This window comes from Aspergillus saccharolyticus (genome assembly GCF_003184585.1).
Source record: "Aspergillus saccharolyticus JOP 1030-1 unplaced genomic scaffold BP01scaffold_7, whole genome shotgun sequence".
Lineage (NCBI taxonomy): Eukaryota > Fungi > Ascomycota > Eurotiomycetes > Eurotiales > Aspergillaceae > Aspergillus > Aspergillus saccharolyticus.
In genome coordinates this window covers 562,897-588,433 of record NW_020290617.1, presented here as the reverse complement: position 1 = coordinate 588,433, position 25,537 = coordinate 562,897, and the positions used below count along the sequence as shown (strand labels likewise).

Genomic DNA, 25,537 nt, shown 5'->3' with positions numbered 1-25,537 from the left:
TGTCCGTGAGTTGATATGGGAAGAAGGTAAGTTAAAGTCATTCATCAGGCTTTGGTATAGACGCTTCATGCTAATCAGGAATCAAGGTTAGTTAAAGAGCAATGAAGATATCTCCAGGAAAAAGAAACATGAGACAGCATGTGTCGGCTACGTGTCATCCCGCTACTGTGGCGTCCGGCGTCTCTGTGGCCGATTCATTGTTAGAAGTCTCCGCCACACCCTGGCCACGGCATAAGGGACAAGAATTTCGACCTGTTGTCAACCACTGAACAATCCAAGTCAGTACCGCGCTCAGCAAATTTGTGAAGAAGAAAATCATACCTGGTCTATGCAATCGCGGTGAAATAAATGCTTGCACTTGGTCAATTGCCGAAGCTCATCCGCCACCTCGTAGTCACTCAAGCAGATCAAGCAACGTTCGCCCTCGGGTAGCTGGATGTTACCAGTCCCTTCCAGAGCCTCCGCAATCAAAGTGCCTCCATATTCGACAAGCCGAAACATACCGCCAGCCGACGTGAGATCTTCTTGACTAGCAACAGGCGGCTTGACCGGTCCAAGGAGAGAGGAGAGTAAGATCATGTCTTCATATGTTGGGTTCTGCAGCTTGTCAGTCATGGACGGGAGTCTCATACGAGTGGTCGATCTTACATCTGTGAAAAGACTTGGAGTAGCAAATGCAGGATGATTTTCTGACAAATTGGTCCCGACAACGTAGATCAGCCAGCTTCTGCCCGTAGGAGGTGTGCCGTTGTCCGGCTCTACCACACCGTTGCGTCTGACAGCACCAGACCCTAAATCACGGTGGCGCGCGTACTCCGAGTCACTACGACGTCGTTGACGTGTTGTGGTGGGTGGAACGTCGTCCTCGACCGACTCGGCCGTCGGCTGTAATGTCCGATCCTCGTCAAGCTGGGGTAAGACGCTGGGAGGCATCGCGGATGCGGCAGAGGGTCTTCGACTTGGGGTAGAGGCGCCGGATGACACGGCCGATAGTCCCGGCTCGGCTGGCGTTGACGGGGGTGGATTGGGCCCTGGAGGACTCTCTGATAGAATGGAAGGAACCGATGAGAGTGGAGCCCGGCTGGCCGTATCAGAGAATCGCCGCGAGGGATGTAGAGTGCCATGAGAAGATGATTCGCCCGCGCTAGGTGCACCATTGCTGCGGGGTCGAAGGCGGAGCTGCGGCAACCTTGGTCGGCCATCACCGCGTAATGGCATGGTTTGGTTGTTATCCTGGCCTCGTGCCAGGTTTCCAGGTGTCAAGAATGGCAAACGAAGCAGCGCATCCAGCCCAGGAGCCGGGTTGCCTCCCTGTTCCGCGGTGGAGCCATTGCCTGAGGGGACTGAACGAACACCGACCACAACCAAAGTAACAGTACGGCCCTCAGGTCCCTCGGTAGCGCCGTCAATATCCACTCGGGCACCTGCACCTCCTGCATTATCGTTCTCTGCACCTGGGCGATCTGCGGTGCCGCTAGGCCGAGCATTATCAGAATTAGCAAAACGGAAGACCCTCAGAAGATTGACCGGAGTTTGAGGAGCAGAATCCCCTATGTGGTTCGATGCATCCGTGGGTGTAGACTGTTGTGCGGATGTTGCATGCTGCAAGCTTTGTATAAAGTTCTCGAGCGACCCATCGAGACCATCGTTACCAAGAGCTTGGATATTGGGCATGACAGGTCCGGCCGTCCCAGAAAGTTGCGCAGCGATTGCGGCAGCTGCCAGTTGAAGTACACGTGACAGAGGCGTTGATTCCTCCCGGCGTAGCAGGCGCGAAGACCTCAATCGCAATGAGTCCGGGAGTGATCCGGGCGAGCCCTGCGCTGACTGCGACATGGGAGAGGTTGGGCGGGAAGTACCCACTGCTGGTTCCACCGAATCGAGTTCGTGAGGCTCATCAAAGTCCATCCGTGTATCCATAGCTGTTGGGTACGGGAGTAGACCTTCGTGGTCTTCACCAGGAAGTGATCCCACCAAAGGTAACTGCGGCGTCGGGCCAAGGTCCGGGCCTGAGATATTCGGGGACTGTCCAAACATATGTGTAATAGGACCTGAGATTGAGTTTCGCATACGGTTGAGTCGAGCGCTCCGTCGCCAGGGGCTTCTGGTGTTCTCAGAACTATTTCCTGGCGTGGCGAGATACGCCTCGGGACTGGAGGGGTCAAGAAGAGGGTCACTGCGAGGAATGTAATAGGGCCCACGTGCTGATCGTCGTCTGGAGATCCCACTGAACGGGCTGAAGCGACTGCTGCTGTGCGTAGCCTCGGTCCTGGGAACTGATCTTGACACGATCCCATGGCGGTGGGCGTGACCTTCCGCGGGTGTTTCCTCCTCGCTGCTTAGCAGGCCACGGATGACGGAGTTGGGCAAGATTCTAGAGCCCAGACGGGACATTGTGGACTGTCTTCTCGCTGCCATACGAGCGAGGATGGCTGGGCGACTGTCTCGCTGGCTTTGCTCCAGCTGTGAGGCGTCCTCCTCCCGTATGCTCCTCATCTGCTGCTGATCTCCGAGTGAAGACATCAATGGCTGCCAAAGGTTCGGCTGAGCGACTCCGGTCGTTTCATACTGCATATCATCATTGTTTGGTTCCGCTCCTAGTGGGGGATCAAAGTCCCCCGTGTGATCCGAGTTGCGTCCGTGATTCATATCTTCATTCCTATGGAGCCGACTTCGATGCGCGTGGAAAGACAAAAAGCGTTCTGAGGAGGTACTGTGACGATTATTCCGTTGCGTTGAAGAGGACTGTCCCATAGTAACAGCAAGGCGAGGTTGGGCCGTGGCAATGAATGTTTATGAGCTGCCTATTGCCATCCAGAAATTGATGACTAAAAGTGAGACCAGCATTAGTCAGACTATACACAGCTGCGAGTCAGGCCAAGAAGCCAGCCAGATCGACATGGAAGATGAAAGAAGGAAGAGGTCAGGATAGGACCCCGTGGATGCAACGACAAACATGTAGACAGCGCACAGAGATAACGCCACCCGAAGGCACTGGATTTGTGGGCGTCCCAATATTTGGAAACCAAGTGATACGCACGTACCATTTGACAGTTTGTCTAATAAACAGATAACATCCGATGCTGACTGCGAGATGAATTGAGGGATATTCCAGAGCAAGGCAAGCGAGTTGGCTGAGGAGAGATTGTGTGTGCAGGAAGGCAGCGATGGTCAGGTCGCAGCTAATTGTCAGGCTTCCTCCGCGTCAGATCCAAGTGTGTTGAGGTCGGCAGGCCCCAGGAAGTAATGGGAACACCCTATCAAGATTATTTCAAATCGAGGAAAGTATGATTATAAAAGCGAGCCCGCCAGCAGGTGTTTTTTAACCCTTTCAATAACCACGAAATGGAGGGCGTATGACACGGGGCTCTTTGGGTTGGTCTTAAGGTAGTTTAACGCCGTACGACTTTCCGGGGGTGGGAGTTTTGTTGAGAGAGAGGGGAGACCCCACGACAATCGGAGTAAAGCGCGATCGTATGTACAGTATGCACAAGCGGCAATGAAAAGGAAAAGAACGAGGGCTGCGAAGCAGGCGAAAGAAAAGAGAGGAGAAAGTGAGGGATGGAAGGAGAAGGTGAGCCTTGCAGCTCAGGGATGAAGCACGAAGACGGAGGGAGGTTTTCGGGTTTGGGGGGGGGAGGAATTTGATGACGATGATGACGGGATAAGTTAAGTGGAATGAATGGGTGGATGGAGAAAGAGGAAGAGTGATCGGGAGAGTCACACAGTACAAGGAAGAGGATTGATTGATTAATGGCAGTAATGGCATTAATGGCCGGGAAGCCAGACAACTTGAAACGGGTTAGCGTACTGGCGGTTTCGGCGGTTTATGTCTGGCTGGATTAGGTTTAGCGTTGGGAGATCCAGTAACGTGCGGACGTTTTGTGATCTTGCAGGTGTGTAGGTATTATTGCAGCGCCATCTCCAATTCGACATATAGTGATCCAAGTCCGTTTAACGTACATATCTGCATCAAATCAACTCAACCTCGCCTGGCTTACTTATCGGGCCGTGGCTCCCTTCTCTAGTCCGGAGTCGCTGGTGTCTCATATATTAGATTTCCGCAAGCGTCACAAAAACAAAAACAAAAAAAAAAAAACGAAATCTGGGAGTTTGGTCGAATCTCCAGCCAAATGCAAAAACGCTAGATGGCCACTCCCCATGGGACCTTAATCCGCCATACATTGTCGCCGAACTAACCTAGGTATTCATGGCCTCTGTTCCTTCGGCATCCTTATTCTCATTGCCCCTACCTTCTTGGCAACAACCCCAGAGTGTACGGGTGGCTAAATATGAGTCTAAGAAGCGGAAGAAGACCTTCGATGATTCGGGGGACAATGATGATGATCTAGACGGGGAAACCACCGATGCTGCGTCAGAACCTGCGCTTCCGGCGCCGTCTCTCACCCTATCACCAGATGAAGCTCATCAATACCGCGTCGCGGGCTTGTCTTTCGACCAGGAATTGCCGGGAGGCAAGTTTCCGCATGCACCCGCACGATCCAAATCTTCCGTGCGACAGACACAGGAAGGCGTACTTGCAGAGTTGTCTTCTCTTTCCTCGCCGTTTTATCCGCCTCAGTCTGCGGCGCATCAGGGTAACCTTCGTCTACAGCACCTCGCCGCACTGACAACTATATTGCACCGCTGTCTTCTTCAGAAGGACTATGTGCGAGCGGGAAGAGCATGGGGACTACTCCTCCGCGAGGAATTCAATGGAAGGCCGATTGATGTGCGGACTGAGGGGAGGTGGGGGATTGGTGCGGAAATTCTGCTGCGGCGTGGTCGTCAAATCGCAGACATGGCTGCTGAAAAAGGGAGTGCCGACCTCAGCTCGCAATTAGAAGGTCCAGCTTCTGAGCTCATGTTCACAAGAAAGGGCTTTGAGGATGCCAAGAATTATTATGAGAGATTGATCATTCAACATCCGTACCGGAAAGCCTCGCCCGACTCCATCAGCTCGTTGCATTTCTACCCCGCCATGTTTGGTCTCTGGGTTTATGTGATTCAAGAGGAGAGCGAAGTTAGTCGGCGGAACATCTGGGCTCGTCATACCGATGAATACGGTCAGCATTCAGGGGATGAAGACCTCGCCTCAGACCACGGCAGTCATCGTGATTCCAAGCAAAGAGCCCACGCGCTCGTTGCCGACGCGCGCAGAGCGGAACTCAACCAGGCGCAGAAACTTGCAGGGAGAATGGATGAGATTCTGGGGTCTCCCCCTTACTCTGACTCTCCGGAGTTGTTAGAGCTCCGGGGAATGGTGTCACGTTGGATTGCGGATCTATTTGTCTCCTCTGTGCCCGGAGGAGAGACCGAATATGACTACTATACCGATGAAGAAGATCACGACGACATGATGTCCGACGACCTGCAACATTCGATGCAGGATAGACGCGAACGCAGACTTGCGATGGAGAAGCGAGCGTCGGAGACTCAGAAATCGGAAGATTTCTTCAACAAAGCTAGACAGCGTGCCAAGGGAGTAACGTCTACTCTTGATGATTTTCATATTGATGATAACGAATCGATGGGTTATTGGAGTTGATATTTTCTGCAGCACCTCGTGCTTAGGGTGACACAGGGTCTGAACATATTTTGCGCTATCATCAGTCTTGCCGGAGTCGCAATGTAAAGTTGGCAGAGTATATATCTCTTGACACAGCCATGTCAGACTAGTAAGCTGTAATCGAATGAAGTAACTCGGATAAATCTCACCATCTCACAAACATAAATTAATATACTACGATTCAACGTTCGGACCCTCGATGATGCTGCCCGATGGTCTCGTAGCACGTGACTGCGTGGCTGCCTCGTGTGCCTGAAGAAATTCACGCGTTTGTCGATTTTATTCGACCACTTTTCAAACAAGTTCATGCTTGTCACGACGCTACGACAATGTCCCAGTCTCAATTCTCGGTATAGAACCTCACGGTGATACACGCAGGTCTGCTATCTACTGCGGATGCTTCCTATGATAACCGCTGAGAAGCTCATTCTGTCTGACTCCAATCTCTCAACTCTTGGACCCCCGCTCCACCGTACGTGAATCATGGGCGTGGGAGATTTCGTGCATGCCAGAGCACCTGGCGCCCAAAACCGATCTCGCACAAGTAATGAAGCCCCCAGTCTCGCATCCAGACAGGCTCTAGCAGCCCAAGCCAGGGTGGAGGTACCGTCAGCCAACCTACTTGCCCCGGTCCCCCTACCGGGCAATAAAACAAACCCACTGGAGCATTACGGGCAGCAGCCGCAACCGCCGCAGCCACAAGCGGTTGAAGATGCTGCGCCCAGGGATATGTTCGACACCGATGTGGAAGGGATTGACGACTCGACCATTGCAGCAACAAGCGTTCTGGGATTAGATGACATCCCCCCTCAGTACCAATTATCTTCAACAACTCAACACCACGCGACCAATTTAGAGCAGTTCCAGCCTCGCCCGTCTCAGCTCCCGCATCGCTCTCATGATGCAAATTGGTACGCGAACTTTGGCGACAACGCCCTAAAGTCAGCTGGTTTCGGCTCAGGGGACGCTGGCGATGAAGTCGAAAGCCAATTGACCTCCGTCGTGGGAGATGACGAACAGTCCGATGCGACCGAGGACGCGGATTATGCTCGGCGTTACAGGTCTTCTACCACGACTGCCAACGAGCCACTGAGCAAACGTCTTCAGAACTTCTGGAGTGCCAGTCGGCGCACGTACCAGAATCCTACCGAAGACCCTCCCGCTACTAACGTGTATCCGGAGCCATCCAAGGCATCGGGTCCCGGGGTGCTGAGGCAAACCCAGTCCGACACCAGGATGATGACCACTAGTCAGGTGCTGCCCTTGACCGGCAACAGCAGAAAAGTTACTCTCCCGCGCAGCATGACCGCTACCCCCCGGACGAGGTTTAGTCCGCCCAAGCCCACTCTCTTGGAACAGCTGGATTTGACACCCACCCGCCGGACGTCTGGACCACGACCCCAGCCAGGCAGAGGTGTTGCAGGTATCACAGGGACTAGCCACTATCAACACCGGCAACAGAATACCCGCGACATTGCGGAAGAGTACGGTCTTTACGACAGCGACCTCGGGAGACGAGGTAGCCTCCCTCCACTAAGTGCCTTCGACATAACCAATATCGATGACCTCGAGAACGACCATGACCACGATGACGACCACGACCCAATCAACGACCCCTTCTCCCGACGCTTATCCGTTCAGCGCATCAGCCCCGACAACAACAGCCCTAACAAGAGCCCTAACAACAGCCCCAACAACGATCCCCAAGACCACTACTCCAGAAAGCGCCAGCTTGATCCAGACTACCCCCCGGAGGTTTTGCGACAGAAGACTTTTGCAGAACTCCAATCCGAACCCTTCGACTACATTCCCGCTGCCGACTCTGCGGCAGCAGAAACCAAACCCGCGCCCCCGTTGTCCTCAATTCCTAGCGCCGCACCCGAGCCAGACGCAAAACCCGAGGATAAGATACAGTACCTACTGAACCTCACCGAACACGACCGTCGGGAGTTCTTCGCTGGTCTCACGATGGACGCATGGGAGGACTACGGTGATCTCCTCATTGACCAGTTCTCCGCGACCCTCACCAAGATGAAGGACCTACGGCGCGCCCGTCGACAGACCGCGGCCGTGTTCGAGGCGGAGATCAAACGACGGCACGACCTCGTCGAGGAACAATCTGCCGAATTATCTCAAAAACTCAAGGACATGAAAAGTGGCGGGGCGGAGGTTCTCCGCGGGCGTACCCCTCAAGGAGAGTAGGAGGGTCGTTATTACCTATCCATATTTCTTTACTATATCGGAAAAACAACGAGGGGTTCTGTTTAAATTCGCAGCAGGCTTGGGAGTTTTGTACTGTCATCCTTGCCCCTGCATGGCATACTTACTTCTAATCTGTGCTTTGGTGGGGTTTCAAACTGCATTCGTGTTTCTTACCCGGCACTACAAAGTATCAATATACCCCTTTATTTCTTGCGTGATAAAAGACCTCCTCTCTCGAGAAGAAAAGAACGTTCGCATTGTTTGGGTTCTAGAAAATGCTAGACAGAAGAGCCTCATATGCCCAAAATGCTGGGAAATGCAGGATGCCTGGGGTGGGACACTGAACACCAGCAGTGAATCCACAATCTCACATGAAAAACAGGAAAATGGAAAGAACGTCATGGCCAATAAGTCCTACGCCATGGGATAAAAAGGAGTTGGTGCACTTAGGAGTTCCACTTAGAGTTTCCTAGGAGCACAGATAACGGAAACGAGTGTGGTGGAGGCGCCCAAGTCACTACGTCAATTCGAGGTCTGCCTCGACAGTCCTGCAGCAAGTCGCTTATAGTCTTCAAGGAGGATGGACACATCTGCGATGGTCATTTCGCTGGCGCTCTGCATCTGGAGGAAGCGTTGAATAGGCGGGTCGACCTTGAGCTCGACCTTTGTCTCAGTAGCAGTCTTGGATGAGGTACTGTGGATGGAGGATGAGGAATCGCGGGAGACAATCGACTGCCTGATTCTTTCGGTGGGAGTGTTCGGAGACGAGAAGGAAGGGCTCGGTGTCTCGGGGGCCACACGGCCGAAGCTTCGGATCATGCCGGGAATATGATTGAGTGGATTGAGTGTGTTCCCGAAGCTCCGCATGGATTCCAGCGGCGTAGGCGTCGGGGTCGTCGAAGAGCTTGCAGGCGATGTCTGAGAGTCGTCTTTCTGCAGACCTGAGGGGACGGCCGTCTTGCGGGCGCTACTCTGCGTCCGAACGCTGTCCGCACTTCGGTCGCGAGGCGTTCTTTGACCACCTACCAATCCTAGTAGCGTGTCTTCTGCTTTGGAGCCAATGCGCCGCAGCTGCGGCCGATCAGCGGCACGGGGTTCTCGGGCCGGATTGGTATCAGGGTTCAGACTGTTCTCGGAGGCTATTGGCGACGTGACCAGACGTCGAGCTTCTGCCAGTGTCTTTGGTACAACTGGGTTACCACCATCTTTGGCAGCGAACTGGCTAGTCTGCAACTCTTTAAGACGACCAAAAAGAAAGTTGAAGCTGCTGTCTAGTGATGCACTTATGTTCTTCAAGCCCTGGTCCGCGGTGTTGCGGACTGCGTCATTGGCGGCACCAAGTACCTTCGCAGGTGGCTGGAATAGGTTGTTCAGCCTGCCTTGCTGGGCATTCCTTGAGGACTGTGTTCTTGGGAATGTGGCCGAAGCCCCTGGGCCTGGAGGTCTTGATATTTCTGGCGAGGCAGTCGTCGATATCACTGATGAGACTGGTGTATCCTTAAAAGGCTGGGGAGTATCAGCCTTTGCGACAGTCGTCGGTTCGTCACCGGCGGATTTTGTCTGGTCTTCGTGCAGCGCTCCTCCGCGGAGGTCCGACAAGTCTACATTCTCGAGGAAACTGATAGCGGCCTCCAGATTTGTCAAACAGTATGCGGTTTCGCCATCCATTTTACTGGATGATCTAAACCGCTGTATGAAGAGAAGATTGCTTATCACGTTTATACCTTCAGGAGGACTGGTGATGAGACAGTAGATCAGAGTAGGGAGAATTTCATCAGCAGATGATGAGGACGGCAACAACTTAGTCAGAGCATCAACTATGGCCTTGTGGGCGGCGGCCAGCTGTTGTAGCTTGCCCAAAGGATATTTCTCGTCGTTCATCTTCGCTAGGCAATCACGGGCAATAGACAGACAGTCATTGGCCTCTTTCTGCTTCTCCTCACTGATGGAGCTCACGTCGAGCTCTATTCCCAGGTCTTTCAAGTTGATGCCAACCAAGAGCAGTGCCGCTGTCTTCGAACGCAGCTTTTCGTCCCTGATTTCGTCCAACGTGCTCTTATGTCTCCATAGCTTGTCATAGATGCTCTCACACGCCCTCCGCTCTACGGCTTCTTCTAGAGCGATGCGCTTGGTTGCTAGATGTTTCCGCGCAATTCTCTTCTCCGTCACTTCCGAGGCAGTCAGCATCTGTCGCCCATCCGAGCCTTGTGCGTTCGAGTCTCGATTTATCCGCGATGCAAGAGCCGATATGTGTGTAGCAATATGCGCTTCTGCCCGTTCGTAAAATTCCTGAAAGCGATCGGACACCCTGTCGGCCGTTGGCGGAGACGAGTGAACTTTGGCAGTGAGGGAGTTGACGAATCTGTAAGAGCACTTTGTTAGCCTATTGACGCCCGACGAAGTTGACAGCAGCCCAGCGAGGAATTGTACCTATCCGTCAAGCTAACCAGCTCGATGGGAAGCTCTTCTGTGTAGCTCTGAATGCCGCGCGACAGAACAGATGTGTCCTCCCCTTGTCCGTCCCCATCGTGTGCCAAATCCGGGGATCCGGTTTTCTCGAACAGGTCTGGGCCGGAATCGTGGTCCTCTTCCGTGGATGATAGAGGCATTGGAAGCGACTCAGAGTCTACCAGTTCTGGAATTGCGACCGATTGAACGGTCTTGGCTCTGGAGCGGATGAAAGGACTGGGTTCAGAGGAATCCATCCTTGGAAACGAGCGCGCCGTATGGAGGCGTGGTTTTCCAGCGCCATGATCGGGAGTATTGATCGACATGATAACTGCAGCCGAGGTGATAGGGTTGAAATGAGGTCAAGTGAGAGAGCCTTCACGTCCAGGTGACAGGCTTATGCAGATCGAGGTATGTATGGGGCCGGTGCGTAGACTAATGACACCTGGAAATCACGACGTCGAATTGCGGGCACGGTAAAAGGGAATAACAACACAAGAGAAAGTGAGGAAGTAAAGACGATAAAAAAGAGACCAGAGAGACAGCTATGAAAGGTTTGCCCGCACAAGCATGATGCAATACAACAAGCCACAGCGGCGCAGGAATACCATGGGAAGTTGGGGGCCTGGCCTGTCAGTCAGCAGCAGTAAGTACGGAGTACGGAGTACGGCCCGAAGTAACTATAACCAAGTCCGAGAGAATTGTCAACGATCTCCGCCTTTACCGAGCGTGTCACGCGCAGATCACGTGGGCGGGCAGAAGCAGGTCACACCTCCGCATTACTTGTGCTTCGATGCGTCATTCACCGCCCCCAGTGATAAGTCCGTCTCCCCCCATCCGGTCGGTCTGGCAGTAGATCGCCATCTCCGACTTGGATCTCTCTGTTGCCTCTCCAGCATCCATCCCTGCATCCTTAGTTTCTTCTCCTCCCCAACGCCCGCATATCGCCATGAACAGTTCTCGAGGACGAGCAAGGAAACGATCCCTTTGGAACACCCAAATCTCGGATCTTTTCTGGCCTATAGCACTACTGCCAGGCCTTGTCTCCGCTTATCAGCCCGTATACTTCGGCTCCCGACAATCGTCGCCCTTTCTTCCCCCCCAGATCCCTTTGGCGGATTCCCCATCGCTTTCCGGGATCCATGAATTTGTAAGTCCGACAGATCCATGCTGCAGTTACTTTCCTTGTCGTACGGTCACTGATCAGGTAGACACTTCGCCACATATACCATCGAGGGACGTATCAAGACCCTGATCTCCACCTAAGGCTCGACATTCACCCAGAGACCCGTCTGCGGGCGGTCTCAGAGGATGGCCTTGAATCCGAACCTATCACTGTAACAACCCCGCTCGTTGCATCATCCGAACCACTTACCATTCAACGACTCGCAGACCGACGTCTTTCAGTAATCGATGATTACTTACTAGCCGCCCGGTCCTCGGGATCGGCAGTAGCTTTGTCACCCGATGCCTGGGTTATGGATACTTTGCCCGGTCCGAATGTAACAGACAAGAAAACCGTTATCACTATGGCAATGATGACTGCAAATGATTATATCGAGGAGCCAGGGACGGGTGACTGGCAGGATGTGCATGGTCGCTTTAACCATTCCGGAAGCTTTGGGTGGCAGGGTGACGGGCTCCGAGGGCATGTCTACGCCGATCAGACAAACAGTACTGTGGTAATCTCCATTAAAGGAACGTCACCAGCGGTCTTTGATGGAGAGGGCACCACCACGAACGATAAAATCAACGATAACCTCATGTTCAGCTGCTGCTGTGGCCAGGGAGGGTCATATCTGTGGCGTCAGGTGTGCGACTGCCAGACATCGTTGTATACGGCAAATCTCACCTGCATCGTCGAGGCAATGCAGGACGAAAATCGATACTACCGTGCCTCGCTGGATCTCTACTCGAATGTAATCGAAATGTACCCAGATGCCAATGTATGGCTAGCAGGTCATTCCTTAGGAGGTGCTGTGGCTAGCCTACTCGGTCTCACAGTAGGCGTACCAGCTGTGACTTTCGAGGCTGTTCCGGAGGCCCTTCCCGCCGCTCGCCTTGGTCTTCCCAGTCCTCCCGGCCATGACTCGAGGTTTCCCCAGTCGCGCAAGTTCACCGGATCTTATCATTTCGGGCACACGGCGGACCCTGTGTACATGGGTACCTGCAACGGCGTTAGTTCTGCCTGCACGTGGGGTGGCTATGCTATGGAGTCTGCATGCCATACCGGTCAGATGTGCGTGTATGATACCGTGGAAGACAAAGGTTGGCGCGTTGGTCTCAACAGACACCGAATCAACTTCATCATCTCCAATGTTCTCGATGGCTATGATGAGTTGCCGCCTTGTGCTCCCGAGGAAGAATGCTATGACTGCGAGCTATGGAAGTTCTTTAGCAGCAACGGCTCCGAGATTACCACGACGACAACTTCAGCCACATCTACGTCGACTTCTTTCTCCAGTACACGAACATCGACCTGTAAGACCCCAGGGTGGTGGGGCTGCTTGGATGAGACTACCACCACAGAGCCGACGTCCACGTCTACGTCAACATCCACATCAACTTGCAAAACCCCAGGATGGTTCGGCTGTAAAGACCCGACCACCACCTCGGACGCTACCAGCAAACCAACCATCACCACCACCGAACCTGCTGCGCCAACCACCACATGCAAGACTCCCGGCTGGTTCGGCTGTCGCGACCCCACCCCAACACATACTCTGACGTCCATACCCTCCAAGACCCCCCCTCCTGATACAACTTCGAAATGTGGAAAACCCGGCTTCTTCTGGGGATGCTGGGACGCTCCCACCCCTCACGAGCATCTAATCACACCAGCCCCCACCCTACCTTCCTAAAGCTTCCAGCATCGTTCTTCCTCACGAATATTAGTTCTGCGGCTCCATATTTCCACCGCAGAACCTCTCATCCAATTCTAGACCTCCGATCTGTTCGTTTGATTACCATCGCATCCACGACTCCAGCCTCCCATAGGCCGTCGAATTGTACTTCTGAGCGGGCGCAACATGTGCAATTAGTTTTTCAATTTCGGATTTCGTTCTTCAAGCATCTGGTGTCCTTTTCTTGGTTAACCTCACTCTTATGCTGGCAACATCTGCTCCCGTCTGGAGAAACGGCAGTTTTGTCTTGCTAGGCTACTACTTTGGCGCATTTTCACGTGCAAGTTTTGAGAGGATGATCCATGCCTATGTTCTTTTTGTGCGTACTAGGTTTTGTACTTCCCAGAACCGACAAGATTTGTACATTCTCTTCTTGTTCTGCAGGTTTTTCTTTGGGAATACACCACCTCAAATTCATTTATATACGTGCTTACACACGCTTATTATAGTGAGATTCTTGAATTGAAGAGATTGCAGAAAAATAGCATCTTAGCTCTCTTTGTGTTGAGGGGAAGAGGGTTTCTTGAACGTTGATTTCTCTACGGAATTGCTGTCTGTTCCGCTGCAGCCTATGAGCAGTGGAAAGCAGCGCTCAAGTCACCGGTGATTTTTCACTCTTTCTCAAAGAAAGAGACTCCAAAGGATCAAGTGCGATTACTGTTGGCAAACAGCTCTTCAGTGGATCCTTACGTACGGATCTCAAAAGTCTTATGTACGCTGGACACAAATACAAGGAATCGTCAAGAGGTATCATTTTAGAGCGAGGATACAGTACGTCATGAAAGTGTTTCTCACACTTCCAACAGGGAAGACAGAGTTTACAGACGAGCAGACTTGACGCCGGTGGCTTTGGCCTCGGTGGACTTCTCGATGCGAGCACCTAGGTCCGGGTTGACCTTCTTGAACATGGCGTAGGTGGCCTGGCGGACGCGCTCGTGGGCGGCCGAGAGGTGAGCAGCGACGTTATGGACGAAATTATCCTGCTGACCAGGCTGGCGGCCGAGGACCTGCCAGAGGCCGTTCGCCTGGACGTAATCGTCCGCGGTGATGGGGAGCTGCTCCGTGACGATGGAGCCAGCCCAGTGCTCATGCTCCTGGCTGGCCTTCACGGGCTGATAGCGGTAGGGACGGAAGGTGGAGGGGTAATTGGGGTTGGCGCCGTAGTTGCCGTTGACGTTCATGTATCCGTCGCGCTGCCAGGGGCTGAAGGCCCGGAGCGGGCAGTTGACGGGGATCTGCTCGTAGTTGCCACCCAGACGGTGGCGGTGGGTGTCGGGGTAGGAGAACAGACGGGATTGCAGGACGGGGTCGGCCGACGGCTCGACACCAGGGACCATGTGGGAGGGGGAGAAGGCGGCCTGCTCGACCTCGGCGAAGTAGTTCTCAGGGTTCTTGTTCAGGGTGAACTTGCCGAACCGGCGCAGGGGCACTTCACTCTGCGGCCAGACCTTGGTCAGGTCGAAGACGTTCCAGCGGAACGTCTCCGCCTGCTCGGGGCTGAGAGTCTGAACGTAGCAAGTCCAGGAAGGGTTCTCGCCGCGCTGGATGGCGTCGAAGAGGTCCTGGGTGTGCCAATCGGGGTTTTCGGCCGCCAGCTGGGTGGCCTGCTCGTTGTTGAAGGTCTTGTTGCCTTGGTCGGTCTTTAGGTGGATCTGGACGTAGTTGAAAGTGCCATCGGGCTTGATCCACTTGTAAGTGTGGCCGGAGTAGCCGTTCATGTGCCGGTAGGAGTAAGGGGTACCGCGATCGCTGAAGAGGTGCATGACTTGGTGAACGGCCTCATGGTGGGTGGACAGGTAGTCCCAGAACATCGTGGCATCCTTGAGATTGGTTTGAGGGTTGCGCTTCTGGGTGTGAATGAAGATGGGGAACTTGGCAGGATCGCGAAGGAAGAAGACCGGGGTGTTGTTGAAGACCCAGTCCCAGTTACCCTCATCGGTGTAGAATTTGATGGCAAAGCCACGGGGATCCCGCGCGCTGTCGGCGGAGCCCTTCTCGCCTCCGACGGTGGAAAAGCGAGTGAAGCACTTGGTCTTCTTGCCCACACCCTTGAGCATGTCAATAACCGTGATGTCGCTGATGTCGTCGGTGACCTCGAACTCTCCATAGGCGCCCGCACCCTTGGCGTGCACCACCCGCTCCGGAATGCGCTCTCGGTCGAAGTGGGAGAGGAGGTCGATCAAGTGGAAGTCTTGGAGGAGCAGCGGACCGTTGCGACCTACTCGCTGAGCGGCCTGGGGATCCATGACCTGATGATGAGAAGTTAGCCATGGCGAACTGTGCGGTGCAAGATTGACGAGCACTTAGGTGTGTGGTACGGACTGGACAGCCATTGGAGGTCGTGTAAATGGGGGTTTCATTGTAGCGGTAGGTCTCTGATGGTCAGGATTCGTGGGTCAGTCTCCTCCTAATCGCCTCAATTGATGTTGTGGAAGAGTTGGTGGACATACTAGGCTCGTTTTCTTTACCCATGATGGACGATTGTGTTGTGGCAGACGAAATTCTAGTATTGACCGAAATATGAATCTATGATCCTCAAAGAGGGGAAAGGCAGAACCACACGAAAACAGAATGAAGAGTAGTACGAGGTAGATGTAGCAGGCTGCGCAAGTAGACAGTCACTGGTAGTTATATATGCCTCTTTTCTAGATAAAATCAGCAAGAGAAAACAAATAGTTACAGGACTTGGCTGGAGGCTGGAGACCAATAAGACTGGGGGAGAAGGTCAACTGGATCAGGTCGAGAAACAGGGGGTTCCACCTGCCTCCATCTTTTCCGGCGCCGAGGTTAAAACAGAAGGTCTTTCCGCGGAGAGAGAGAGAGGCTAAGAGGTGGTGGGTTGGATTCTCAGTTCAATTGGTGAATAATGAGTATAATTCAGAGACGATTCAAGGTGACAAGATGCCGGGCTGCATCATGTTAGTAACTATTGTAAGTCATCGATAGCTTTCAAATCTCCAATAGTTATTTCTGTAGTTACAACCACTAGTTGCGTTTACCCCGCACGCAGCGTCTGGGTTGCTTTCCCCAACTTCTCCGATCTTCCATTCTGTCCCCCCTCTTTCCCCTCAACGCGGGGCCAATCACCACCCCTGGATATCAACCTCTACGATCTCTTTTTCCCGTACAAGCTTAACTCCTGTCTTCCTAATGGTACTAAGTTACCAGATTCTTTGAGGCATTGAATTCATTGTTGTTGGAGCTGCGGCTGCACTGAGAGAACTGCCAGGTCTCAGTCTCTTCCCAATGAGATGTGGAGATGCCAACCCGGACGGCCCAATGGCCATGGCATGACATGATGAAACGCCTGCAGGAGACGCATGGCGTTAGATGATGCGCCCAATTCTTAGTCAGTGGACCAGGCCAGACACTGCTCAGTCCATTAAGCTGCAGTTGACCAGGACCACTTTACTGAGAGACCAATCAAATTCCCGGAAGAAGAGCGCAAGACTTGCTCAGAAAGGTTAAGACGGCAGATGGGTATAGCTGCATGATGATGAGCGCCATGCTTGCCATGGCTCAACAGCGGGACGATCATCACGAATTTGCATCCATGTCCACGGTCTCTAATGCTGTTATCTAAATTGGCTGTTGCATGCGATCCAATAGCATCAGCAACACGCTTTTCAATGGTGAATGCACACCATAACTGCTCTATACAAAGCATCACGGCGGAAAGCATAACTTGTGAGGTTCAGGTATGGAGATATCGGAAACCCCCACCAGCAAACGGAACAAGTGCTTCCTCAGTCTGATCCGCTCGGAATCTTATCAAGTCATGATTGCACCCGGAACTGTTGCTCTGGATCTCAGCAGCTTGATATCCTAATGCTCTAAATTGCCGCAGGCCTCATCCAGTTCACCGCTCCACATTGAAACAATGGTCCTATTCATCCATTACAAAGCTACAGACTTATCTGAAAGAAGCTTACCCGACCCAGCTCATCTAATGGCAGCAGCTCAATCCAGCGGCGGTTTCCAGGCCTCTGGCGGCCAACCCCCTGCGGAAACCTCCGCCCTCCGAAGAGCGGAAAACCAGATGGACCGCACTCAATGGATTCCCAGTTCCGATCTCGGAATCTCTTCTGGACCGCATCTGTTTCCCGCTAATCATTGACGAGTCATACGACATTTATCGTGCACCTTATCTCAAAAATTAAACATTGCATGAATTGAGGTCTCTCATACTAATACAGTAGTCGACTTGCACGCACTCAAATTCGTCGAACGAAGCCGAAGTGGAAGAAAAACATATTCATCAGGTCATATATGTCATCCAGCACGAGCCGTTATTACCATCGCTGCGCATTGTCGCCGGACCGGTCGCCATTGATACTGCTCAGAATGTCACCGGTCGACTGCCCGACACCCTTGGTCGTGTTGCCCACTCCCTCACTGGCACCGCCGACCGTCTTGCCGAGGCCCTCGCCCACGCCGCCCACGGTCTTCCCCAGACCCTGAGTAGCGCCGCCAACCGTCTGGCCCAAGCCGCCGACAGCACCACCAACCGTTTCTGTGAGGCCTCCGACCGTCTTGCCAAGGGTGTCTGTGAGCCCTTGCAAAAGGTTGACTAGTTAGCCAATATTAGCAACCGGTGGGCGGCATCTTTGCCACAAATGAGATCCAGAGGAAGCATATCACTATAGAGAGGTGGGTAGGGCGAAGCCGTTTCGGTGAGGAATAGGTGGGGGATGGATATACGTACCGTTGTTGTTGTTGTCTCCAGACATGATGATTGTGAGGTGAAAGGGATGTGTGTGTGTGTGTGGTTTGATCCAAAAAGTGTGATTGTTTCAACAGGTTTGAAAGATCCTGACTGCAGTTCTGGACAGAGAAGTGGATTGTTGGGGAAGCTATTTGACAGGGCTCCGAGGCATACTTTTATAGAGCATCGTGGTGGGCAGCATCCCGGTACTCTTGCCACGGGCCGCGTATATGCATCGATGATATCATCGTTCGTCTGGAACAAGGAGCACTGGTTCAGTAGCATCCTTGTCACCCGCTTTACGCCGTAGATTACAGAGGGATCGTGAGCCAGCCAGACCCAGATGTACGAGAGGAAGGATGATGAAATAGGCTTTGGGGTATTATGACAGTGGCGTGTTGATCGGCAGACCTGGAGACATGATTGGACAAGCCGCAGTGTCACGTATATTGATCTTGCGGTACGGAGGGTAGAGGCCCAGTGGGAATCGACATGCATCTGCCATGACTGTGTGAATTTGGCGCATGCATGGGAGTTGTTTTTCATGGCACCTGGACCCCAGACGGTGAGATAGCGACCGCACTTTTACGTCATGGTTGAGAATCTGCACGTCTGCATCTGCCATATTGCTTCTTGGGGAAGGATAACAAGCCAGCCGAAAGGAAACGAGAACCGAGAGCGTGTTCAGGCGACAAAAGAACAATCGGACCCTGTCAACCATGGGTTGGTTCGAGAGTAAACTCTGAAATTGGCCAGTACTGATACCTGCGCTATAATCTACTTGGTGCGTAATGTAAAAGTGCACTGGCAGCTGGACATGTCCTTAGCAGGACACGAGAGGTGTGACAATCCACAGACAGTAGCTCCACCCACTTTTCAGTATATGTGGCTTGGGTGCGATACTATACCAATACTAGGTTGATAACATCTCTCTGTCGAGTGACTAATAGACAGATCCCTGGTCCAGATCACGGGAACGATATGCTCCTGATGAAGAAAGAAATGGCAAGATCAAATGGTCACGTGCCCGCAAGCCACGAGGAGGAAGACACGAAGGATTGATTGGACTGATCTGCAATCTACATACTCCGGACTCCGGAGTATCATAAGGTAGTATTCAACCTCAATCCCTGATTCAAACAGCGAAAAGGCTTGGCTACATATGTCAGCTGCGCATTCCTGTCAGGATGGATTTACATATTGGACTCAAACAGTTTCTACCCCACAAACTCTGCTTGCATGCCGCTGCTGTCAATTGGTTCTGCAGCCATTAGCCCCTCTAACTACCCCTCCAGACTACTACATTTTTCTCCTGAGGCTATTTCAACATCTTATCACCCTTTTCCCGACATGAACCTTGGAAACATGTATACAAATTTATTTGCCGACTGCCGATGAATGAATCCACGGCCTGATGAATGGCGTGGTTGGAAGTGTGGACACACACTTGGAGAATCCTACATAGTCTGTACAATTTTCAATTTTTTTGCCCAGTTCCTGTCCCGAGCCCCGCCGCCGGTGGGCATAAAAATCTAACCCAACAAACGTCCCACTTTCCACCCATTGCCAATCCGGCCGGGTGCGGAACGTCCCTGATTTTCTTCCACTCGTGTCTTTCCCCATCTGCAACTTGTTCTCCGTCCCCCCCTCCCTATTAATCTTGCACCTCTTCTTTCCTCCTCCCTCCTACCCCTCCCCTATACGCACAACTTCTCTCCGCCTCCCTCCCCCCTTCCACCCCCCCCCTCCAAGGGCGTTGCAATTGCTCTTCCAGCATGGCTTCCAACAAAGGTCCGGATGCCATTGCTCCGGTAGAGCATCCGCCCTCGCTCTCCGACGGCTCGACGGGCTCCGCCGCCAGGATCGTCCATAATGCCAAAGCGGCCACCGATAAGGAGCGGAAGATGACCCTGTGGCAGGGCATCAAGCTCTACCCTAAGGCTGTTGCATGGAGTGTTCTCATCTCTACCTGTATTGTCATGGAAGGCTACGATATCAGTTTGGTCAACAATTTCTATGCCTTTCCTCAATTTAATCGAAAATACGGCGAGATGACGGCGGACGGCTCATATCAGGTTCCAGCCAGGGTAAGTACATCTCAATTAACTTGATGTGGCTCCTGCGGAATATTTGCTAACATCAACCTTCCTGTTTAGTGGCAATCCGGTCTCAGCAACGGTGCATATGTTGGAGAAATCATCGGTCTCTTCATCAACGGCTGGGCGTCCGAGCGATTTGGTTATCGGTACACGATCATGGCATGTCTCGTTCTCATCACCGCCTGGACTGCCATCTTCTTCACTGCGCCCAATGTCCAAGCCCTGCTCGCTGCGGAAATCTTGGCCGGAATTCCTTGGGGCGTCTTTCAAACGCTGACCATCACCTATGCTTCTGAGGTCTGCCCTGTTGCGTTGCGAGGATATTTGACGACCTATGTCAACTTCTGCTGGGGGGTGGGACAACTGATCGGTATCGGAGTGATCAAGGCTATGATTAATCGGGAGGATGAATGGGCGTACCGGATTCCTTATGGTCTTCAGTGGATGTGGCCTTTGCCATTGTTCATCGGTATTTCGCTCGCCCCGGAGTCTCCGTGGTGGCTCGTCCGCAGGGGCAAGATCCAGCAAGCCAAGCAAGCTCTACTGCGCCTGACCAGCCTCAATCGCGAAACTGAATTTGACGCCGACGAGACCATTTCCATGATGGTTCATACTACAGCACTGGAGGAAAAGATCACCAAAGGCGCCAGTTACTTGGATTGCTTCAAGGGCACCGATCGTCGCCGGACAGAAATTGTCTGCATGGTGTGGGCCATTCAGAACCTGAGTGGCAATTCCTTCTCCAATTACTCGACGTATTTCTTGGAGCAGGCTGGGCTGAGTACTTCTGACTCGTATGCTTTCGCCATGGGTCAGTACGGAATCAACATGGTGGGCGTCTTTGGCGCCTGGTTCCTTATGTCCATTGGTCTCGGCCGTCGATCTCTTTACTTGTACGGTCTCTGCGGATTGTGTGTCATGCTTCTCGTCATGGGCTTCCTTGGGCTCATTCCTGAATCGCACAAAACCCAAGGAGCACTGGCGACGGGCAGCATCATGATTGTCTGGGCTCTCTTCTACCAACTGACTGTTGGAACCGTGGCGTACTCTCTTGTGGCCGAGCTCTCAACCCGTCGTCTGCAGATCAAGACCGTTGTGCTTGGCCGCACACTCTACAACATTGTCGCAATTATTTGCGGCGTCCTGACCCCGTACATGCTGAACCCCAGCGCCTGGAATTGGAGCAACTACGCTGGCTTCTTCTGGGGCGGCATCTGCTTCCTATGCATAGTCTACGCGTTCTTCCGGGTGCCGGAGCCCAGCGGCCGTTCGTTTGCCGAACTGGACATTCTTTTTGAGCGGAGAGTGAGCGCACGGAAGTTCCACCTGACTCCGGTTGATGTGTTCGACGAGACAGGGGTGGTGGAGCACTACCAGACGGAGAAGACAGTCGCGGCTGATGGGGCTCAGGCCGAGAAGGCGACTTCGTGAAACGGCCCATGAACATTTTTGTTTTGTAATACCTTAATAATATTGGATGTACATAGATACATATTCGATCATGAATACGACACGATTAATGATTCAATTCGGTTGCTACTGTCACTCATTTGATGATAGGGACTATCTCACCAAGACAGATACCTGCCACGCTGCCTCACCTTCGAATTCCAAGCAGCTATTATGCATTACTCGTCTCCGGGATTCAATTTCCACCCTTTATTCATTCGACCACTCCGGCTTCTTCTTCTCGGCAAAAGCCTTCATGCCTGCATACGCACAAAAACTCTAGTCAGCTCTCAATGTGTTTACTTGACCCCCATTCCGGGGGGGAATGCAACTCACCGATCTTCTGATCCTGACTCCCAAACAATCCGTGGAACAATCTCCGCTCATACTCAACCCCTTCCCTCAACGACAGCTCCTGACTCTTGTTGACGACTTCCTTCCCAGCCACCACGGCCACCCTCGAGTAGCCCGCGATCGTCTCCGCCGTCTTCACCGCTTCCTCCAGCAGCTCGTCCAACCCGCCCTCGACCACCTTGGCGGCCATCCCCCATTGGCCGGCCTCCTTCCCGCTGAAGTTCTTGCCCGTAAGGATCAGCTCCATGGCCTTGCTCTTCCCGACGGCGCGGGTGAGGCGCTGCGAGCCCCCCGCGCCCGGCACCACGCCGAGCTTGATCTCGGGCTGCCCGAAGGTCGCCGTCGCGGTGCAGTAGATGATATCGCACATCAGAGCCAGCTCGCACCCGCCGCCGAGAGCGTAGCCGGAGACAGCGGCGATGACGGGCTTGCGGATCCCGGTGGCCAGGTGCGACCATGAAGCGATGAAGTTGTTCGTGTAGGCGGCGGAAAAGGTCAGTGGGGCCATTTCTTTGATGTCGGCGCCGGCTGGAATTGGAAGGATCGTTGGGATTAGTCTGGGTAAGTATGTATATAGTGATTCGTGGGGGAAGGAAGGGGGAAGTAAGAAGAAGAAGGTTCGTTTGTGGCCGACGTACCAGCAAAGGCTTTCTCGCTACCCGTGATAATGATCGCGCCAATGTCCGTGTCTTCGTCGAATTTGGTGAGGGCATCGTTGAGTTCGCGGAAGAGAGGGCTGGAGAGGGCGTTCAGGGCTTTCGGACGGTTGAGGGTAACTGTAATCCGGAACGTCAGTGATTCCCAATTCAATCATCGGAAGCTGATGCCTGGCGGGGGGGGGAGGTGTTGATAGCATACTCAGTCCCACCCCAGGCTTAGGAGTCGCGGTGAGGATGTGCTCGTATGCCGAGGCTGCGGAGGTGTATGTTCGCAGATGGGCGGACAGCGGCCGGGCAGTCCGGGAGGCGACGAGACGGGAGCAGTAACGGGCAAACATTATGATTGAAGGGGTCGATTCACAGGTGATTATACGGAGTAGAAACAAATCCTCTAGGAGATGAGACAGGTTTATAAGTTTGTGGGATGTTGCAAGACGACAAGCTATCCAGGTACTATCCCCGCAGAACAGCTTCGGCCGCGGCCCGCCAATAGCCGGCCGGTCCAAGGGACATCAGTTAAGTTCCATGTTTGATCGGTTTGACAGCAGCCTAGCACGTGATGGCTGAGTCAGGATTGAGGCGCAAGTGGCTATGCCGGGAGGCCGAAAGCGGGATAGAGGGAGCCGGAGACAGCACCAGCCAGCAGTGGACACTTTTCTGATTATCTTCTTTGCCTCCAGGCTGTATCTGCTACGAGCCGCACTGCTGCGAAACTGACTGACTACTCACTGCGCTGCTGTTTCCGTCACCCCCATCGCATGCGCTGACCGCGAAATAATTTCTCCTCTTGTTCAGTCCGCAGTCCCTCTGCTCCCTCCTTCTCTTCCCTTCTATCTTCCTGGTTCCCGGAAGGATTTGGTATCCTTCTCCTCTCTAGCGCTTTCGCCATGGACGTGCCCGAGCCCGAGCAGACTCCATTCACAGCCGTCACGGCACAGACTTCCAAACTCGCACGGGTGAGTTCTATTCTGCTGTTTCTATGCATCTCCGAGGAATCATGGCCAGTTCGACGCCGTTCAGGTTGCACGATCATCGGGCTTTTGTACCCCGGAGCGCGATGCCGGCGGAGTAGAGCGAGGAACAAACATGCTCACCTCCATGCAAACGATTCTATGAGCTGACTCCATTTCTCCACAACAGCAATACCAAACTTTACTCGATGCCTCAACTCCTTTCACAGCCTACCGCTGGACCGGCACTGTTGTTCTGCTGCTCGTCTTCTTCCTGCGAATTGTCCTCGCCCAAGGATGGTACATTGGTACGCCGGCCCCCAGAAACCCCAGACAAACGCAAAAGAAAAAGGTCCCGCCACCATGTCACAGAGCTAACTTCTAAAAATAGTCGCATACACCCTGGGAATCTACCTGCTGAACCTCTTCCTGCTTTTCCTGCAACCCAAGTTCGATCCCTCCCTGACCCAGGACGAGGGTCTGGAGGACGGTGATGCCGGCGCCCCCAGCCTCCCCACCAAGCAGGACGACGAGTTCCGGCCCTTCATCCGCCGGCTCCCTGAGTTCAAGTTCTGGCATGCCGCGACCCGTGCCATCACCATTGGCTTTGTTTGCTCGTGGTTCTCGGTCTTTGATATCCCGGTCTTCTGGCCTGTTCTTGTTGTGTACTGGATCATGCTGTTCATCTTGACGAGTATGTTTACCTTCCTCACCCGCTGTTCGACCCGGCTCATTTCCCCCCACTACTTGCTCAGCTTCAACGAACTGACTTCATGATTTACTCAGTGCGCCGCCAAATTCAGCACATGATCAAGTATCGCTACGTGCCTTTCTCCTTTGGAAAGACTAGATACGGCCGCTCATGATTAGCCTTCATCTATTTCGAAAGAATGATCTTGAAAGTACGGCTAGTGCCAGCCCATCAGACAGATACTCTAGTGGGAATGTCTGCTGCTAGCTGGTGCCTGTGTATGATATGATCAACGTTGATGAATTCATTATCATCATCACCCTTCATGTCTTTTGTTTCTTTTCCCTCTTTTTCTTGTTCTTACCTTTGTATGTTCGTTTTCAATAGCGAACATACTCGATGACCCTCAATACGCCTAACTCTTGTCATGTCGTTATGCATTTTTCTCTCTGGATTGCTTTACGTCTTCCTGTCGCCTGTGCCGTGCTGCAGACCTGCCTCGTTGCAGCTCATACACCAGCGGGATTATCGTCTCTCTGTCTGAGTCCACCAAGGAGGACAGATGAAATCACGGGCATAGCGGAGGGAGCGAAGGACAAGCTCAGAGGGATGATCCCACAAACCCTCCTAATAATCGAAACCTGATTGAATTGAACTGATCCCTGATGATGAATACGTGATGTGACGTGATGTGGCCTAGAACCTGAGCATGATTTGAATTCACGAGCTCGAGGGAAATGGAAGGAAGGTGGATGTGGGAGCCTGTCACAGGAAGGATGCGAAGATTGCTACTATTCTTTCCTCGGCTATTGTACAGAGATATCATTGTTCTTTTCTTCGCAGGACTCTCCTCATATATTCTTTTGATTCCTTGGTTTGAAATTGTTAGCCTAGTCGGCCTGCTGTTGCACGCTGTGTTGTGCTAATATACATAGAGTTTGTCTTGACAGAGAAGGCTTTCTGTATTGCCCGCTCACAAGGACCAAGTGGGCCGGTTATGAGGAAGTCGGTTTCAAAGTAGCCTGCAGGGCTATTGGCCGGTCGGAATATGATTGTTCCAGGTCTGCTACAACTACTTAACCGAGCCTCTTGGCAGACGGAGCTGCTACAGAGTCAGTATATCAATTATACCTTATGGACATGGATCAGAACTCTTGTGAGGCTTGACTAGTCGCCTGCACCTACCGATTAGGCCTTGTACAAGCGAAGAGGCTGGAATTCCTGAATCCCCTCTTGAGTGAGGTGGCTAAACCCCACTTCAGTCGCTTGAGATCCTGCCCATCCGAAAATGCCTTTGTAGCTCCTCAAGCTACGTCTTGTCCATCAGCCTGCCCGGAATGCCAACCTGGCGAGATCCGCGGCGGGACGTCGACCGGGAGCAAGTAGGTGCGGTATATGACTCGTGTGAGGAGTTACGAAATCCGGTAAGCTTTGTGCCTTGCAGTGCCCTAGTATGCTCTGTGGAGCCACATACTAAATAACCAAAGACTCTCCCCATAGATTCTAGT

At 52.9% G+C, this 25,537-nt stretch overlaps 9 protein-coding genes across 9 annotated transcripts; 4 read left to right on the top strand and 5 right to left on the bottom strand.

The window, feature by feature from the left end:
• Positions 1-154: 154 nt before the first annotated feature.
• BP01DRAFT_291464 (RING-H2 finger protein) lies at positions 155-2,754 on the bottom strand (the record flags this gene model as incomplete). Its single annotated transcript, XM_025571656.1, has 2 exons — positions 155-265; positions 322-2,754. 2 exons carry the CDS (start codon positions 2,752-2,754, stop codon positions 155-157), a joined length of 2,544 nt encoding a protein of 847 aa, XP_025433498.1.
• A 1,320-nt stretch (positions 2,755-4,074) lies between these two features.
• BP01DRAFT_414383 (uncharacterized protein) lies at positions 4,075-7,771 on the top strand (the record flags this gene model as incomplete). Its single annotated transcript, XM_025579054.1, has 8 exons — positions 4,075-4,669; positions 4,709-4,760; positions 4,800-4,929; positions 4,960-5,048; positions 5,079-5,143; positions 5,177-5,361; positions 5,395-5,534; positions 6,066-7,771. The coding sequence occupies exons 1-8, from the start codon at positions 4,211-4,213 to the stop codon at positions 7,769-7,771; spliced, it is 2,826 nt and encodes a 941-aa protein (XP_025433497.1). The 5' UTR covers positions 4,075-4,210.
• Positions 7,772-7,942: 171 nt separating this feature from the next.
• Positions 7,943-10,855, bottom strand: BP01DRAFT_354710 (VPS9 domain-containing protein). The gene is made up of 2 exons (XM_025574505.1): positions 10,202-10,855; positions 7,943-10,133 (listed from the first exon to the last, which is right to left on the bottom strand). The coding sequence occupies exons 1-2, from the start codon at positions 10,543-10,545 to the stop codon at positions 8,294-8,296; spliced, it is 2,184 nt and encodes a 727-aa protein (XP_025433496.1). The 5' UTR covers positions 10,546-10,855; the 3' UTR covers positions 7,943-8,293.
• Positions 10,856-11,168: 313 nt separating this feature from the next.
• On the top strand, positions 11,169-12,999 carry atg15 (triglyceride lipase ATG15; the record flags this gene model as incomplete). Its single annotated transcript, XM_025571440.1, has 2 exons — positions 11,169-11,369; positions 11,431-12,999. Coding segments are annotated over 2 exons (1,770 nt in total), but the record flags the coding sequence as incomplete, so codon positions are not given.
• An 864-nt stretch (positions 13,000-13,863) lies between these two features.
• fgaCat (catalase easC) lies at positions 13,864-15,750 on the bottom strand. Its single transcript, XM_025574504.1, has 3 exons — positions 15,573-15,750; positions 15,445-15,497; positions 13,864-15,371 (listed from the first exon to the last, which is right to left on the bottom strand). The coding sequence occupies exons 1-3, from the start codon at positions 15,592-15,594 to the stop codon at positions 13,941-13,943; spliced, it is 1,506 nt and encodes a 501-aa protein (XP_025433494.1). The 5' UTR covers positions 15,595-15,750; the 3' UTR covers positions 13,864-13,940.
• Positions 15,751-17,465: 1,715 nt separating this feature from the next.
• BP01DRAFT_217372 (uncharacterized protein) lies at positions 17,466-18,485 on the bottom strand. Its single transcript, XM_025571120.1, has one exon. It carries the CDS (start codon positions 18,371-18,373, stop codon positions 17,693-17,695), a length of 681 nt encoding a protein of 226 aa, XP_025433493.1. The 5' UTR covers positions 18,374-18,485; the 3' UTR covers positions 17,466-17,692.
• Positions 18,486-19,576: 1,091 nt separating this feature from the next.
• On the top strand, positions 19,577-21,441 carry BP01DRAFT_314707 (putative MFS alpha-glucoside transporter). The gene is made up of 2 exons (XM_025572543.1): positions 19,577-19,914; positions 19,984-21,441. The coding sequence occupies exons 1-2, from the start codon at positions 19,603-19,605 to the stop codon at positions 21,355-21,357; spliced, it is 1,686 nt and encodes a 561-aa protein (XP_025433492.1). The 5' UTR covers positions 19,577-19,602; the 3' UTR covers positions 21,358-21,441.
• echA (enoyl-CoA hydratase echA) lies at positions 21,393-22,860 on the bottom strand. Its single transcript, XM_025574503.1, has 4 exons — positions 22,588-22,860; positions 22,368-22,505; positions 21,712-22,257; positions 21,393-21,635 (listed from the first exon to the last, which is right to left on the bottom strand). Exons 1-4 carry the CDS (start codon positions 22,724-22,726, stop codon positions 21,586-21,588), a joined length of 873 nt encoding a protein of 290 aa, XP_025433491.1. The 5' UTR covers positions 22,727-22,860; the 3' UTR covers positions 21,393-21,585.
• Positions 22,861-23,275: 415 nt separating this feature from the next.
• On the top strand, positions 23,276-24,204 carry BP01DRAFT_291741 (Rer1 family protein; the record flags this gene model as incomplete). The annotated part of the gene is made up of 4 exons (XM_025571665.1): positions 23,276-23,344; positions 23,529-23,646; positions 23,730-24,032; positions 24,125-24,204. The coding sequence occupies 4 exons, from the start codon at positions 23,276-23,278 to the stop codon at positions 24,202-24,204; spliced, it is 570 nt and encodes a 189-aa protein (XP_025433490.1).
• Positions 24,205-25,537: the final 1,333 nt, after the last annotated feature.

Excerpts from the sequence above, each read along its gene's own strand:
- BP01DRAFT_354710 (XM_025574505.1), bottom strand. The coding sequence starts at position 10,545 with ATGTCGATCAATACTCCCGATCATGGCGCTGGAAAACCACGCCTCCAT. Across the intron at positions 10,134-10,201 it reads CTGGTTAGCTTGACGGATAG|ATTCGTCAACTCCCTCACTG; the intron begins GTACAATTCCTC and ends GTGCTCTTACAG.
- fgaCat (XM_025574504.1), bottom strand. The coding sequence starts at position 15,594 with ATGGGTAAAGAAAACGAGCCTA. Across the intron at positions 15,498-15,572 it reads GGGTAAAGAAAACGAGCCTA|AGACCTACCGCTACAATGAA; the intron begins GTATGTCCACCA and ends CCTGACCATCAG. Across the intron at positions 15,372-15,444 it reads CGACCTCCAATGGCTGTCCA|GTCATGGATCCCCAGGCCGC; the intron begins GTCCGTACCACA and ends TCTCATCATCAG.
- BP01DRAFT_217372 (XM_025571120.1), bottom strand. The coding sequence starts at position 18,373 with ATGAAAAACAACTCCCATGCATGCGCCAAATTCACACAGTCATGGCAG.
- BP01DRAFT_314707 (XM_025572543.1), top strand. The coding sequence starts at position 19,603 with ATGGCTTCCAACAAAGGTCCGGATGCCATTGCTCCGGTAGAGCATCCG. Across the intron at positions 19,915-19,983 it reads CATATCAGGTTCCAGCCAGG|TGGCAATCCGGTCTCAGCAA; the intron begins GTAAGTACATCT and ends CTTCCTGTTTAG.
- echA (XM_025574503.1), bottom strand. The coding sequence starts at position 22,726 with ATGTTTGCCCGTTACTGCTCCCGTCTCGTCGCCTCCCGGACTGCCCGG. Across the intron at positions 22,506-22,587 it reads TAAGCCTGGGGTGGGACTGA|TTACCCTCAACCGTCCGAAA; the intron begins GTATGCTATCAA and ends TCCGGATTACAG. Across the intron at positions 22,258-22,367 it reads TAGCGAGAAAGCCTTTGCTG|CCGGCGCCGACATCAAAGAA; the intron begins GTACGTCGGCCA and ends TTCCAATTCCAG.